General features: G+C 39.9%; 1 protein-coding gene across 2 annotated transcripts in view; it reads left to right on the top strand.

Annotated features, from left to right (window-relative positions):
• The first annotated feature begins 3,693 nt into the window (after nt 1-3,693).
• Nucleotides 3,694-16,284, top strand: part of SRFBP1 (serum response factor binding protein 1) — a 96,092-nt gene continuing 83,501 nt past the window's right edge. The window contains exon 1 of one of the 2 annotated variants that reach the window (XM_069087827.1): nt 3,694-3,854. In XM_069087827.1, the coding sequence (XP_068943928.1) occupies nt 3,819-3,854 (36 nt within the window). In that variant the 5' untranslated portion in view covers nt 3,694-3,818. Of the gene's footprint in view, nt 3,929-16,284 lie in introns of both variants that reach the window. The other variant, XM_069087828.1, reaches the window with a different exon arrangement.

Genomic DNA, 16,284 nt, shown 5'->3' with positions numbered 1-16,284 from the left:
TAGAAAGACATCAAATAATAGCTGGGAAAAGAGAATGCTTGTTTTACTCTCATCCTTAAATCTTAGTCATGTCCATAATGTCATTTCCAAATGAAATAATCTGTTAAAACCACTTCAATAACTTTGTGTTAAAATAAGTATAAAAATAAGATATATAAAAGTGTCCATTATTGTTAAAATCAGTTTTTGTTATGTCATTTGGTGCTCATCACATCCTATGACTTCCTAATGCTTTAAGATATCTATTGCCACTTAGACCTTCTGTTCACAAGAGTAATATGATTTTCTAGAAACTGTGCAGCTGAAACTCCTCATCCACGGTAAGCAAGAAAAGGCTAGCCTTACATTATGGCATAAAAACACAGGCATTTGCAAAATGGCAATGCTCTTCAGTTTTCTGCTAAACTTAAACACTATGCCAGCATCTAAAACTTTTGCCTGACTTGGGCTTATACTTTTTCTTCCTTAGTGTTCCTTGAGCTCTTTTGATCCTATTCCAACCCAGTTTGAATCCGCCCTGCCTGGGGCATCTTCTGCTCTGCGTTTGTCCTCTCATTTCTTGAAGCCTTAGCTTATATCCCAGGAACTCCTAGACTCAAATAATGGCAGGCACAGTCTGGCATTATATTAGCTTCTTAAGGTAAGGACAACGTACAATAACATCTATTATATGAAAAGAATATAGTAAATGCATAAGAGAGCTACAAACGATCACTGAAAATTCTCAGGTATCTTCAAGTAGGTGGATCAATTATATCATGGAAATTACATTTTACAACTGAATGTTGAAGTAAGGATAGAGTTTCAATGGTATTGATGGGGAAGAGAACATTTTAGGCATAGGAAATAGTGTGAGCAAAAGCTAATAGGGGAGAAAATGTAGGATATATTGTGATCCAATTTGACAGGAGCCAATTTAGATGTATTGGCGGGGGTAGGGGGGGATAAAGAGGGAAGGTTGGTAGTAGTTTTAGAGAAAACTAGAAAGGTAGGGTGGCGTGATTGTGTGGGTAGCCAATATCACTAGAAAATAAATGTAAAGTATACAATAAGAAATCATTGAAAAGTTTTGAATATAAAAAAGTCTGTGCCTAAGAAAGATTGATTTGGCAGCAATGTGGAGGTAGGGGAAGTAAGACTGTTTCAGAATAAAGGTAATGTGGGCTTCCTGTACTACACAGAAACACCTACAAGACAAAGAAGTATAGGTTTGGAATGAGAGACATAGCTGAGTGGTAGAAGAGAATCACTTGGATAAGATTAGGCAAGGCATCAGAGAAAAGTGTGAGCACTGCATGATTGAAGCCAAGATGTCGGATCACTTTCTTGTATGCAGTTAACTTCCCAAAGTGTAGGAAAGGGGTAGTATATTAACAAGAAAAGGTAATGACAGGTCTGTGTTAGCATCTGATTGGTTTCCTAGGTTGTAAGCTCCTAAAAGATAAGGACTATATCCTAAATGCTTATTGGATGATGCAGGATATTAGTTTTCATTGAAAAAAAAAATCGTCAGACTGTTTTCCTGTCTTCAAGACCTCCTACAAACAAGGGAGCTGGGAAAGTATATCATATTTTTATGAGAGGTAAGACACACTCTGCAAAGACCACCACTATTTGGGAAACCTCAATGTGCACAGCTGATCAGTAAGATCAACTTTATACACCAAGCACACTGCATTTGTTATGCACTGTCATGAATCATAAGGAGATTATTATATATCATAAGTAGATTTACAATAAATATTAGTTATTAGATTTATATAAATATATTTATATATTATGATATATCATAAATGGGTTCATATTATTATTTATTATATATTTATATTATAATAAATTATATATCATAAATGGATTTATAATAAATGTTATATATTTATATATTATTATAAATAAATTACTATATTATTATTTTATATATGATTAATAATGTGTTAATATTAATTAATAATGTATAATTAATTTTATGTTTAATGTATTATAACATAAATATCATAAATCGATTATTTCTAGTACAAATAATTCCACATATGATTATTATAGACACTCTTTTAACTGTTGTTCCCCCCAAAAGATCAGTGTAATCATCATCCTACAAATGACACTGAAAATTCCAATTTCACTTTCTCCTTGTGGTACTGTAATGGAAATGGAGATTTAAAGATCTTCCCTGCCCCTAGGCTAAAGTGCACCTGGAGTCTGGGGTGGGAGGCTTGTTTTTCAGTAGATACTTTTTGATTGGCCAGTGGGTCAATAAGGTTGTTACATTCTCTGAGCCAGGAGAAGGCTATATAAGCCCTGATGTGTAGCTTTGTTTTGGGACTCACTTTGAGAAGTGTTCTGTGATTTGATCTGAATTCTGGGAAGCCGTTGTTGAGAGTCCCCCGGCTTTGAAAAAACCCAGAATGTGGAAACCCAGATGTTGACTGGGTATGGATGTAATGGTTGGACAATTTGGAAATCTGTCTACTTGATGTTTCTGTCTTGATAATTCTGCCTGTATACTTTGAGATTCAGGGTGCTGACCTTTTCTCCTGAACAAGGTAAACGATATATGTCTGACTGATTAAAGTAAGCTTGTTAACCCATTTTGAGTTGCTTTCCTTTAACAAAGCAGATCCAAGAACCTGTGGTAGCTGCAAACCCTGAGGACGCTTGGGGTGCTTGCTGCTACAGGTACCCCTCCCACCAATCCCACAACTGCACTGCACTGGGGGGCGGTAAAGAAGTATGAGAAAAGCCAGTGGACAAATTCTCTTCTTCACAGGCTTAACTTTATGAAATGAGACAACTCTAATTACTTAACATCTTAAAAAAAAAAAAAGGTTTCGTGTAAGATGGGTGGTCTGGCGGTAACCCGATATAAGCTGACTCCTGCTCCCAGGGGCCCGAGCGCATTATAGATTTAGGGCTAGAAGGAAGCTGGGGGGTCTCATTTTATAGAAGAGACGGAGGCACAGGGAGGTTAAGTGACTTGCCCAGGGTCACACATCTAATAACTGCCTGAAGAATTTCACGCCACTTCTACTCTTTCCCCCTTGCCCCCCACAAGCTGCTGCTGCTCCGTCCTGGACAAGTCTTAGCTCAGACTTTTTTTCCCACACATTGAAGCTAAAATGCTCCCCTCCGCGGGGGGTCTCCGCTAAATCAGCACCCAGTCTCGCCCTATTCCCCAAATCTCTCTTCCGCAAACCCCAATTCCATCCCTCAAGTGAAACTGGGCAGACGCCAGTGGATAGAGAGCCCGGCCTAAAGTCCGGAAGACCTGAGTTCAAATTCGACCTCACACACTTACTGGCGCTGTGGTGTGACCCTGGGCAAGTCGCCTAATGCCATTTGTCTTAAGTTTCCTTATGAAAAATGAGCTGGAGAAGGACATGGCAAACCACCCCACTATCTCTGCCAAGGAAAAAAGTCCGGAAGAGTCGGACGCGACTGAAACCACTCAACAACAAATCCATTTAAATGGAGTCAATGAACAGGAAAAATAGGAAAATTAAGCACACGTAACTTGAAACGATAACCCAGCAAATTTCACGCACCAACTGAACTAGAGGAAGCGGCCACGTCACCACACTGCGCCGGAGGTTGCGCACTACCCTAATTTCCGATCTTCCGGAACCTCTGAGGTCTCCGTGGAAACCGCTAAGCTTGGGCCTAGAGAGCTTCCGTAGCCGGGAGGTCGCGCTGCGCCTGCGTGTTGGAGCCTGATCAGCGTGCCGGGCCGTGACGGCGAGGCGCCGTGGAAGTCTGCGGGGACCTTGGACCCCGCGCCGTCTTTCTCAGCTGTGGCTGCGTCCGGGTCTGGGGGCTTCGCTATGGCCCAGACGGGGATACTAAACCTCAATAACGAGGTGAGTGCCGAGGGCCCGGGCCCCCTGCGCAGTGGACAAAGAGCTGGCCGGGGCTGCCTCCTTTCTCCCGCGAGGTGCGTTGGGGGCCCCGGCCCAGGGCCCGTGTCCTCAGTTTCCTTTTCTGTAAATGAGGGCGTTGGACTAGATGATGCCTGAGGGCCCTTCCAGGTCTTGGCTCCTTTCCGAGCGGAGCGGCCGGCGCGTCCTCGCTTCTCCCCAGATGTTGAGGGTTGGCCGGGTGTCCCCAGCCTGGGGGCTGTGATGGGGGAAGGGTTAGGGGCGCCCCTGGGAGCCCGGCTCAGTCCCGGGTCACTGAACCGGCAAAGAAACGACTGCCCTGCCCGGAAGGAGGCGGGACTGAAGGGAAAGGGGAAGGAACGGTACCCGACCCTGGCGCGGTGGCGTCCTGCCCGTGGGCGCCCCCAGCAGCGCTCAGGCCACGCACAACTCGTCCGCGAAGCCAGCGACCCCGCGTGACGCCTCTTCTCACTCGACCCTAAGCCCAGGATTCCACCAAGAGCTGCTCTCTTCAAAATTCCTGGCGATCGCTTATTTTGACAGGGACTTTCTTGGTAGAGGCAGCCCCTTGTGAGGAAACTCGACAGTTGCCCAACAATGGAGTCTGAAGCGACTTGCCCAAGGTCACTGAGCAGCTGTGTGTCAGAGGCCTGCCCTCAATTTTCTGTGCCTTACTGCCTCTGCCGTGGGGTCTAAAGGATATAAGTATTAAAGTAATAGAGGTTATTGAACTGAACTTTTTAATGTAATAATTTATGTGTCACTTCTGGCTTAGGGAAATAATTTGACACTAATGACAATTTCTCCCTGGATACATATTTCTTGCTAAAAATGAAAAAAAAAAAGAGTTTTCCATTCTCTGGGGGTGGTAGGGGGAGAAATGTTTAAACTAAAAAAGAAAAACCTATTAAGTCATTTTTAACACTATTGTATGGCAAAACGAAATAGCCATGGTGTTTTTATTTGTTTAGCTTGGTAAAGCATCAGGGTCTGCCAAGGAATTATTTTCATAGTTTCTTAGATCTAAAGCTGGAAGTGACCTCTGAAGCCATCTAGCCCGACTCCCTCATTTAATAGATGAGGAAACTGAGGCTCGGTGACACGAGAAAAGAAAAAAACACGTTCTCTTTGCCAGACATTCTCTTCACACTATTTACCATCGTTCCATTTCCCTCTTCAAGAATCTATAGGGATCTGTTGCAAACCACTCTTTAATGCCCTCTGTAAGATCTCCTCATTCTGCCTTTCCAGCTTTGCCCTCTATCCATAGGTGCCCCTCAGGATTCTGTCCAGGGCCCTCTTTGCTTGATCTCATTAGCTCCCATGGATTTAATTACGATTTATGTGCTAACAATTCTCAAGTCTACTTATCCTACCCCAAACTGTGCCGACCTCCAACCTCACATCTCCAGCTGCCTTTCAGACAGCTTGAACTGGATTGCAGTAGACATCTTAAACTCATCATGTCCACAAAACTGAATTCACTTTTCACCCTAAACTCTGAACCCCCCCCCCATTACTATGGAGGGCAACAGCATCCTCCCAGTCACTCACACTCACAATCTAGCAGTCGTCCTGTACTCCTCAATGTCTCTGGCCCCTCACCCCACCTCTCCCACCCTCAATATAACCTCTCTTCCTCTGACACTGCCACCTCTCACCTCACATCTGGACCATTGTAGTAATCTCCTGATGGATCTGCCTGCCTGTCTCTTCCTACCATGTTCCATCCTCCATTCAGCCACTAAAGTGATTTCCCTACAGTGCAGGTCCAACCATGTTACCCCCACCCCCTATTTAATAAATCCCTATGAGTCTCTGCTGCCTCCAGGATTAAATAAAAATGATCTATTTAGCATTCCAACTCTTAATAACCTAGCTCCTTCTACTTTCCAGTCTTCTTACACCTTACTTCCTGATACCTATTCTTTAGTCCAGTGACACTGGCCTCCTGATCTTCCATTAAGAAGACACCCCACCTCTAGGCTACTGGCATTTTCTTTGACTGACCTGCTTACATGAAACATTTTCCCTCTTCTGTTCTGACTACTGACCTCCCTGGATTCCTATAAGTCCCAGCTAAAAAATCCCCTCTTTTACCAGAAGCATTCCCCAACCTCTCTTGATTCTAATGCCTTTCCTCTGTTAATCACGTCCTATTTATCTTATACATAGCTTGTTTTTTTTTATATATTTGTTTGCATGTTATCTCCTCCCCTAGATGTACACTACTTGAGGGCAGTGACTGTTTTTTGTCTTCTTTTTGTATCCTCGGTGTTTAGCATGATGCCTGATTCATAGAGACATTTAAGTATTCATTGATTGGTTGATTTTCTGCAATATACTACCTGTTACATCCAAATAGATTCCTCATTGTATCTCCTACACAGTCTGCTCATTTCTGTAACCCTTTACTGGTGCTATTTTTATCTACCAGAAATACCTTTCCCAAAACTTCTACTTAAATTAGTTTTGCTCATTCTTCCAACTTCACTTTGAAACATATGGGACATGATCCCTGCTCTAAGGGAGTTTATATTTTACTTGAAGAGATAAAACATAAACATTAGAATATATATTTCTAGTTAGAAGGGCCTGTAGACTTATTTAATGCAATACCTTCATTTGGCAGATGAGAAAATAGACGCACAGAAAACATCAGTGCTGTATGCAAGATCATACTAGATAGGAACAGATCTGAGACCTACACTAGACTACCCTTATACTTTGAATTTATAATTTTTTCCTGGAATTCTCCCTCTGAAAGTCATTGTAGTTTAGATCATAGAATATTAGAACTGGAAAAGGGCTTAGAAGTTATTTAATCTGTCACCTTCAATTTGCATTTGAAAAAAAAATTAGGAACAGGGCCATATTCTGGTCAACACAAAACAAACTTTTCTTAAGAGTGCACTTTATTAGCCGGGCATTGTGACAGGTGCTGAGGATACTAAGACAAAAATGAAAAAATCTGTACTTTGAGGAAGCGTTGGGGGAGGAGGCAGAAGACAGCATCTACAGAAATAAATATATGCAAAACAAATACAAGGCAATAATTTTTATTATTGGTCAGTACTCTAAAGCTTCCATTTTTGTTTATTTTCAAATTTATTCAGTCAGTACTGTTGGGGATAGGGTAGCTAGGTGGTACAGTGAATAATGTTGAGCTTGGAGTCAGGAAGAACTGACTTCAAAGCATGACGTAGACATTAACCGTGTGACCCTGAGCAAGTCATTTAACCTCTATCAGCCTCATTTTCATCATCTTTAAATAAGGATAAAAATAACACGTACCTCACTGGGTTGTCTTGAGGGTAAAAGATAACATGTAAAGCACTGTGTGAGCTTCAACATATATGCTATATAAAATGCTAACTATAATTAGAAATCGGACTTCTGAAGAAATGATCTATTATCGTATTTAGAGAAATGAGAAACATGGATCATGAAAATCTGCATATAGTTTTCCAAACTCCTAACTTATAGCTTTAGTCTTCATCACGTTCCTTACCAGAAAATTAAAAATATAACAATAATTTGCATTGGTATAGTACTATGAAGCTTTCAAAACACTTTTTTGTTAACCTTATAAGTAGTGCAGTTATTATTACTTCTTGTTTATAGAAGATACAGAGACTCAGAGAAGTAAAACGCCACCTGTGGTTATTATTATGCAATTATTAATTACCCCACACTGATTTTCAATCCTGATAGCCTAACTTCAAGTGCTTTGTGAAACCTTTTCCATTAGGACTTGATGCCTCTCTTTACTAAAGATAGGAGTTTAGTGTAAACCCAACTTCATTGAGCCACAGAATATCTGAACTTGAGCTTGAGCTCTGCTATATAACTCTTGACCTTAGGAAAAGCAGTTCTTCTTGTGCGCATAATTTAAAGTTTCTGAGCCTTAGTTTTCTCATCTGTAAGATAAGGGGACTGGATGTTCCCCAAGGAAAGATCCAGTACTAAAATTTTATGATTTACCTAGCAAAGATAATAGATATTGTTCTTTGTTACTGTAAACACAAATTCTCAGTTGCTTTTTGCCTCTTATGATGCATTTTTACCCGCTAATAAATAGAAAAACTTCCTTTGGGCATATTATAGTTTATTCTAAGTGAAGATGTTAATGATAAGTATAGGAACAGAAAAAGAGATTGAAAAGAGAGACTGAAATAACGCTTAACAGTTATTTCACTTAACATAGCTTTGTTTGTGTTTCCACAAGATCATGAAATGAAGAATAGTTTTTGTTTAAAAAAAAAAAGAGTGGGTGCCAGTGAGGCTCCTATTCATGTATTGAATTTAAAAATCCTGTGAACTGTTACAATGAAAGAGAAACCCCAAGTCCAAAAAGGGGGTCCTGGAATAAGCCAGAGTCCAGAGCACTTATTGACTGAAATGGAACTTTATATACCTTTCAAACAAAGGAAGGCAGGGAATTGAGCAGGTCCTAGAAAGGAATGAGACCCAGAGTTCCATTTCCTAGGGGAGGGGGAGATCCGGGAAACTGGAGGAGTGAGGAATTCCAGGTGTCAGAGTTGTGTCCCTTTGATACAAAATTCAGAAGGCATTCCTGGTGATAAACAGGCCTGCCTGTTCCAGGTTTCAACACAAACTGTAAGATAAGGGAATGTCTCCAAAATCCATAAAACAAGATGTATTTGGGATCCTCTTAACCAAGAGCTAAGGGAGTCTCAGAAGACAAGGAAATCTCTTGAAGGTCCATAAACAACCAAAAGTCTCAGGGTTTGCTTCAAAACCAGCATGAGCTTAATTCTGCATGTCCAGCTGGGTTTACCCTCATTCACTGAAAAGAATTTTTGCTATTGTCAAGCAACCCTGGGCAATCAGAAGTTCTCCTGATTGGAGAACTTTGTGTTACTGTTGTGTTATTACATTGTTGGGTTCCCCAGTGAAAAAGGGACGCTCTAGCATTATTTAATTGTTTAATACAAGCGTTACATTGCCTATGTTCACACATGTAAGCAGCCTATAAATTGTGCTTGTTTAACCTCAAGATTAACATCACAACTTTAATGTTGCCCTTTTATCTGCCTAGAACAGTTTACTAGGTTTTGGTTTTAGATATAGCTGTCTTCTTTTTGTTGTTTAGAGGAGAGGGAGTATCGTATTGAAAAAAAACAAAAAACACTTCAGGAATGTATATGGTACAATGCTTGGTTGTAAATGAATAATCTCAGCTTTGATTACAACTCTTTGATTAAGTGGAATGCTTTTCAGTGCCTCTATAGGGAAATAAAGAGAAAAAAGAAGGTTATCAAGTTTTTATTCCCCTCATATACCTTCTAAAGAAGACCTTAGTCATCTAAATTATTTTCCAAAAATGTTCTTATGTTATAAGAAACCAAGTAAAATTAGTATTAATTGGTAAATTTTTGTTATAGTTACTGTTTTCATTATTTATTTATTTTTTAAAGCAATTGGGGTTAAGTAACTTGCTCAAGGTTACACAGCCAGTTATTTCTGGGTGTGGTGCTAAGTATCTGAGCCCGGATTCCATCCCAGGTCATCCCGACTCTGGGGCTGGTGCTCTTACTCACTGCGCCATCTGGCCGCCCCTGTGTTTTGATTTTTTTTTTAAATTGCTGTTGCATAGGAGTTGTTTTGTATTCGGTTCTGATTGTCACATTTTGTGAAGGACACCTGTGAGGCTGGAGTATTTCTAGAAGAGGACAGTATGAATTGGTAAAGGGTCTCTAGGTTATCCCGCAGGAGAACTGGTTGAAGGAACTTAAGAGATAAGAGAAAGATGAACAGTTCTGATGCTTGTCTTCAAATACTTGAATAGCGCTCAAGGAGGGGCAATATTACATTTATTTATTCTTAAAAATTTATTTATTTATTTTAGTATTCGACATTCATTTCCACAAGATTCTGAATTACAATTTTTTCTCCCTGTCTTTCTCCTATGCCCCACCCCAAAATAGCAAGCCTACTGAATACCCCTTCTACCAATCTGTTCTCTCTTATATCCTCCCCCATCATCCCCCTAATTTTCTACTTGGGCAAGATGGATTTCTTGCCTCTATATCTTATTTCCCAGTTGCATGTAAAAAACATTTTTTTTAAACATTTGTTTTTAAAACTTTGAGTTCCAGATTTTTTCCTTCTTCCCTCTTCACCCACCCCCACTGGGAAGATAAGCAATTCAATATAGGTTGTACATGTGTAGTTACCCAAATCATTTCCATAGTAGTTATATTGTGAAAGACTAACTATATTTCCCTCCATCCTATCCTGCCCCCCACTTATCCTGTTTTCTACTTTGCCCTATACCTTTTCAAAAATGTTTGCTTCTAACTACCCTCTCCCCCGGTCTGCCCTCCCTTCTATCCTCCCCCCCTCTTATCCCCTACCCTGCTATTTTCCTGTAGGGGTAAGAAACCCAATTAAGTGTGTATGTTATTCCCTCCTTAGGCTAAATTCAATGAGGATCAGGTTGTTCCATTCCCTTTTACCTTCCTGCTCTCTTCCCCTCCATTGTAAAAGTTTTCTCTTGCCTCTTTTATATGAAACAATTTACCATAGTCTATCTCTCCCTTTCTGGTCCCAATGAATTCCGCTCTCACCTCAATGTAAATAGCTCAACTTTAGTAAGTTCCTTATGATTGCTTTTTCCTGTTTACCTTCTCATGCTTCTCTGGCTGCTTCTATTTGAAAGTCAGATTTTCTGTTCAGTTCTGGTTTTTTCATCAAAATGCTTTATTCACTGTGGCTAGGTGGCGCAAGTGAGTAAAGTGCCAGCCCCAGAGTCAGGAGGACCTGAGTTCGGTTCTGGCCTCAGACACTTAACACATTAAAAAAAAAAAAACACTAGCCGTGTAACCTCGGGCAAGTTACTTAACCCCAATTACCCTCCAAAGGCCAAAAAAAAAAAAAAAGAATGCTTAAAAATCCTCTATTTCATTGAATAACCGTATTTCCCCCTGAAGCACTATATTCAGTTTTGCTGGGTAGGTGATTCTTGGTTTTAATCACAGCTCCTTTGACCTCCGGAATATCGTATTCCAGGTCCTTTGATCCCTTAATGTAGAAGCTGCTAGGTCTTGTATTATCCTGATTGTGTTTCCACAATACTCAAATTGTTTCTTCCTGACAGCTTGCAGTATTTTCTCCTTGACCTGAGAACTCTGGAATTTGGCAGTGATATTCCTAGGAGTTTTCTTTTTGGGGTCTTTTTGAAGAGGTTATCAGTGAATTCTTTTAATTTCTGTTTTGCCCTCTGGTTCTAGAATATCAGGGCAGTTTTGCTTGATAATTTCTTGAAAGATGGTGTCTAGGCTCTTTTTTTGATAATGGCTTTCAGGTAGTCCAAAAAATTTTAAATTCTCTCCTGGATTTATTTTTCAGGTCAATGGTTTTTCCAGTGAGATATTTCACATTGCCTTCTATTTTTTTCATTTGTTTGTGTCTGTTTTATAGTATCTTGATTGCTCATAGTCATTAGCTTCCAGTTGTTCCAGTCTAATTATGAAGGAGTTATTCTCTTCCCTGAATTTTTGAAATTCCTTTTCCATCTGGCAAATTTGGATTTTTAAGGCTTTTTTCTCCTCACTGGCTTTTTGGATCTCTTTTTCCATTTTAGTTAGTCTATTTTTTAAGGTGTTATTTTCTTTAGTTTATCTTTGAGTCTTCTTTAGCAGGCTGTTGACTCGCTTTTCCTGATTTTCTTGCATCATTTTCATTTCTCTTCCCAATTTTTCCTCTACTTCTCTTACTTGATTTTCAGAATCCTTCTCGAGCTCTTCCATGGCCTGTAATCTGTTCATATTTTTCTTGGAGGCTTTTGATGCAGGAGTTCTGACTTTGCTGTCTTCCTCTCGCTCCATGCCTTGATCCTTTTTCTCCCCCAGAAAGGATTCTGTGGTCTGTTTGTGCTTCCATTGCTTGCTCATATTGCCAATCAATTACTTGACATTTGAGCTCTTTGCCATGGTAGAACTCTGCTTCCAGAATTGAAGAGAGCTTTGTCCCAAATCGCTGGGGTTTTCACAGCTGCCAGAGCTATTAGGAGGGCACCCTCCCTACAGCCCCCACAAGCTCTGGCTCACTGGCCACACACCCCGGGACCACCACCCAAGGCCATGATCCAGATACAAGCAGGTTAAAGCAAAAGCGATTCCCCTCTTAAGGGTCTCTTGGTCCCCTACATCTGCAGACTAGGAGCTCCTGAGGCAGCCACGCTGAGGCCCACTGTGCCTCTGCTGCTTCTCACCCCAGGGGGCAGGGGCTGGACTGCACTCTTCCCTGTCTTCCCCCCCCTCCTTCCAACAGAGTCCCCCGCTGACCGTTTACTTTCTCTTTGGTGTTTATGGGTTGAGAAGTCTGGAAACTGCCACAGCTGCTGGTGATTCACTCTCCTGAAGTCTGTTCTGGTCACTGCTGCTCAGGGCTGCCCTGGGGCTGGAACCACAGGGCTCAGGTTCCACTGTGCTCCCAGCTCAGTGTGATAGACCCTTCCTGTCAGCCTGCCGGGCTGTCTTCAGCAGGAGATTTGTTTCTCTCTGTCACTTTTTGGGTTCTGTAGGTATAGACTTTGTTTAGAGTAATTTTTTTACACATATTGGAAGTGATTGGAGCGGGATCGCATGCCAAGTTTGTGCTTCTACTCCACCATCTTGGCTCGGTCCCCAGAAATAATTACATTTAGCCACACATTCAAGATTCTTCACAATTTTGAACCACCGTATACTTTCAGCCTTATCTCACATTACTGTTTCCTTCCTTATAGTCTATGCTGTAGCCAAAATTGACTAGGACCCTCCATTTATGGCCTTTGATTTCATACCTCTGAGCCTTTGCTCAAGCCCTTCCCAGTGCTTGGAAGTTCCCATTTAACTAACTACATTTATAAACATTTTTTTTTTAAACTCATTTTTCAGGATCCACTTTAAGTGCCATGTTCTTTATGAGACCTTTATCAATAGCCTTCCCCATCTGGAAATAAGCTTTCCATGTTTGTATCTCTTATGTATTATGCAATTCTGAATTTTATTTTAACTATTCATTTAAGTGTTCTCTTCCCCCAATGGAGTTCAAGCTGCACATAGTCAGAAAGCTTGTCTTAATTAATCTTTATATTTCTCCCAGCACCTTGCACAATGCTTTGCATGCAATAGACACTTAAAGGTGTTTTTTAAATTAAATTACATCTCATATAGTAGTATATGATAGTATATAAGCAGAATCCATTTTCCATCCATTGGTTGCATGTTCCCAGTCTTCCCCCCATGGTGTAACTCTTGTGTCTTCATTATGTTAAGAGAAACAGGTGTTGAGCATGTATATGATGACATATGCTTTGGCAGTCTGGGGAAACCTATGGAAACCTTTTGAGAGTAATGCTTTTAAGTGCATAAAATAAAATACATAAGATTACAAAGGAAACCAATTCTATTAATACAGTTATTAAAATTTATTTTGTAAAAGTCTACAGAGTTCAGAGTAAGAACCTTTTATTTAGAGAATAGTAAGTAGTCATAGGAATAGGTGCTAACAGTGACACGGGGGAATTAATAGGAAAATACTGTATTTTCCCTATCCCCTCCTCTTTAAAACAGCAGTGATTAAGGGAGGGTAGTAACCAAAAGAAGTTCTTTAAATCCATGGAAGTTACAAACTACCCATAAGGCTGATATCTTTATTGTTATGTGTAATTTTCTATGCAAGAACATCTTAAATCCTCTTTCCGAGGAGAAAGTGAATAGGAAAATGAAGTGACTTGCTCCATATAGTCTAAGATAAAAGTGGTATTGCACTTGTGATTACGTAAACCTGGCACATTAATAGATGCTTGTTTAAGTAACTCTAGATGCTTATGGATTATAGTCTCCATGATTATCATTGAGCAAGTTTCTACCTGGGACGTCTGTGTTTTTCTGAAGTATTATTTTGGAAAACTAGTTACTTTGGAATAACATTTTAAAAATTTCAGCTAGGTGGCAGCACAAATTCACCAACTGTTGTGCCTTAGCTAATTATTTTATCTTTTATTCTTCTAGGTATGATTTCACTTGTTTCTCATAAAAAATATGAGTATAATACTTTATCAAGAATGCTTAAATTTGCCAGTTAATATTTAAATAGTTATTGGATACATACAGGAGGCACATAATAAATTGTGGTTGAATCAATGAGCTAACAATATTCTTCTGTTACTGGTATAAATTAAATGTCCAAAATTTTGAAATCTTACTATTAGAGTCTAACTTTAAACCTTTGACTCTCTTCCCTCCTACCCTCTTCCCTATTTTAGTCTTATTAAAGAAACTTGAACTGTTCATGACCTTGACATCAGTAGTTTCAAACTTATTTAGTACCATTTTGGTAGCATCATTTATGAACTTCTACTCCTTCTGCCACAATAGGATAGTAGTTGTAGCATCACTTTACTTTGATTGAGAAAATTCATAATGACAAAGTTATTTTAAGTACAATTTTAATTTTAGATAAATTTAACTTTTTTTCATCATACCATATGTAGTATGGATATATGTAAAACATTTGGTCTACAAAAAGTATGCTTCCTTATTTTTGGATTTGTGATCTGAAACCTGAAGTTTGGGAGATACAGCCTTAGATTAATTACAATATTAAAAAATTAAAGCAATATAATTGTCTCTTGGAGGAGAAAATAACAAATGTCTCTGATTTGAGAGATAGATAGTTGTTACTGATTTATAGAAGTAATAAGCTGAAGTTGTACTTTCGGCTTCTATGGGAGAAGGACCTGAAGAAAAGGGAGTTGAATAGAATGAGCAGAATAACAGCCATGATACCCATACATTCAGAATAAGCAAAGTTCTCTTGGGCAGACGGGAGGGTATCCTTGCCCTCACACAGCTCCAGCCCTTGTTCCCAAGTTCTGAGGGGCAGCCAGGCAACAAAACCAATAGGGTGGGGTCCTTGGGGGTCCATGGCCCTTCACCCCACCCACCATAGTCACAAGTCCATCCTCCCTCAGCGTCCCAAACTGTGGGATGCAGCAAGAAAACACATTCAGTGCTCCTGCTTTGCTGCACAGTCCTTATCTTTTCCTGTGGCTGAATTCTGAACTCCTAGGTTCCTTTTCCTCCCGCAGGAGGCAGCCACTCCTGGCTTCTGCCCAGGTCCCGATGCAGGCAGCTCACCATTCCTGCTCTCAGCTCAGCGTAGTCTGCATGCAGACCGTTCTTCTCACCTGGTCCATGGCTCCACAGAGTCACAGCTACCACAACTGGGAAACAAACAATTATCCCAGCCCCCATTTTCCTTTTACTCTGCAGATCCTGTTCGTGACACCATTTTGTAGCGGCAAGCACCCCAGTGTCCCCAGGGTGTCTGCCAACACAGATTCTTGGATCTGCTTTGTTAAAGGAAAGCAACTCAAAATGGGTTAACAAGCTTACTTTAATCAATCAAACATATATCGTTTACCTAGTTCAGGGAGAAAAAGTCAGCACCCCAAACTTCAGAAATACAGAATATACAAGCATAAGTTACAAGAACATTTCAACAGACAGGCTTCCAAACTGTCTGACCATTACATCCATAGCAAATCACAGTTTCCAGAGAGGGAAGCATAACATCTGGGTTTTTCAAAGCCGGGGGGCTCAACAGCTGCCCAGAGTCTCATCTGGTCAAGTCACACAACACTTTTCAGAGTGAGCCCCCGGTTTCTAGTATTCTTTTATCATATCTCTGGAATTATGGTTGATCATAGTACTTCAGTCTTTCACTATTCTTTTTTATAGGGTTGATGTTATATCATAAAGTATCCTGCTGGTTCTTCTCACTTCATTCGGCATCAGTTCATACAAGTGTTCCCAGGATTTTTCTGAAACCAATTCTTTATTTCTTACTGCACAATAGGATTACAAGAAATACATACACTATTATTTGTTTACCTACCATATTTCTTATCATATCTCCTTATTTTCTGGTTCTTTTTCATTAAAAACTAAGGAGCTATAATTTTTTTTTTTTACATATAGGACCTTTTATTTCTTTTTATTTTTTTTTATTTCTTTTATTTCTTTTTGAATGAGTAGTAGTGATTTGTGTGTCAAAGGGTATTTATTTCCATTTTCGTAACATGGCTCTACCAGCAATGTATAAACATGCCTATTTTCCTGAAGCCTCTCCAACATTTGTCATTTTCCTTTTTTGTTGTTGTTGTTTATCAATTTGATGGACGCAAGGTGGAATGTCAGTTACTTTAATTTGTAATTCTCTCGTCGATTCGGAGCATTTCTTTCATATGACTGTAGATCTAGCTTGGATTTCTTCCCTTCAGAACTTCTTGTTTCTGTATGTATCAATTATTGAATGACTCATTCTTGTAATTTAAATTTATTTTAAATTTTAGGTACTCACAGTTGTCCACCTTAATTTTGTGATTTTCTCTATC

This window comes from Petaurus breviceps, unplaced genomic scaffold (genome assembly GCF_028583685.1).
Source record: "Petaurus breviceps papuanus isolate PSGF00001 unplaced genomic scaffold, PetGlider_PUasm1.0 183, whole genome shotgun sequence".
NCBI lineage: Eukaryota > Metazoa > Chordata > Mammalia > Diprotodontia > Petauridae > Petaurus > Petaurus breviceps.
The sequence above is the reverse complement of the archived record's forward strand: the minus strand, read 5'-3'. Positions and strand labels throughout refer to the sequence as shown.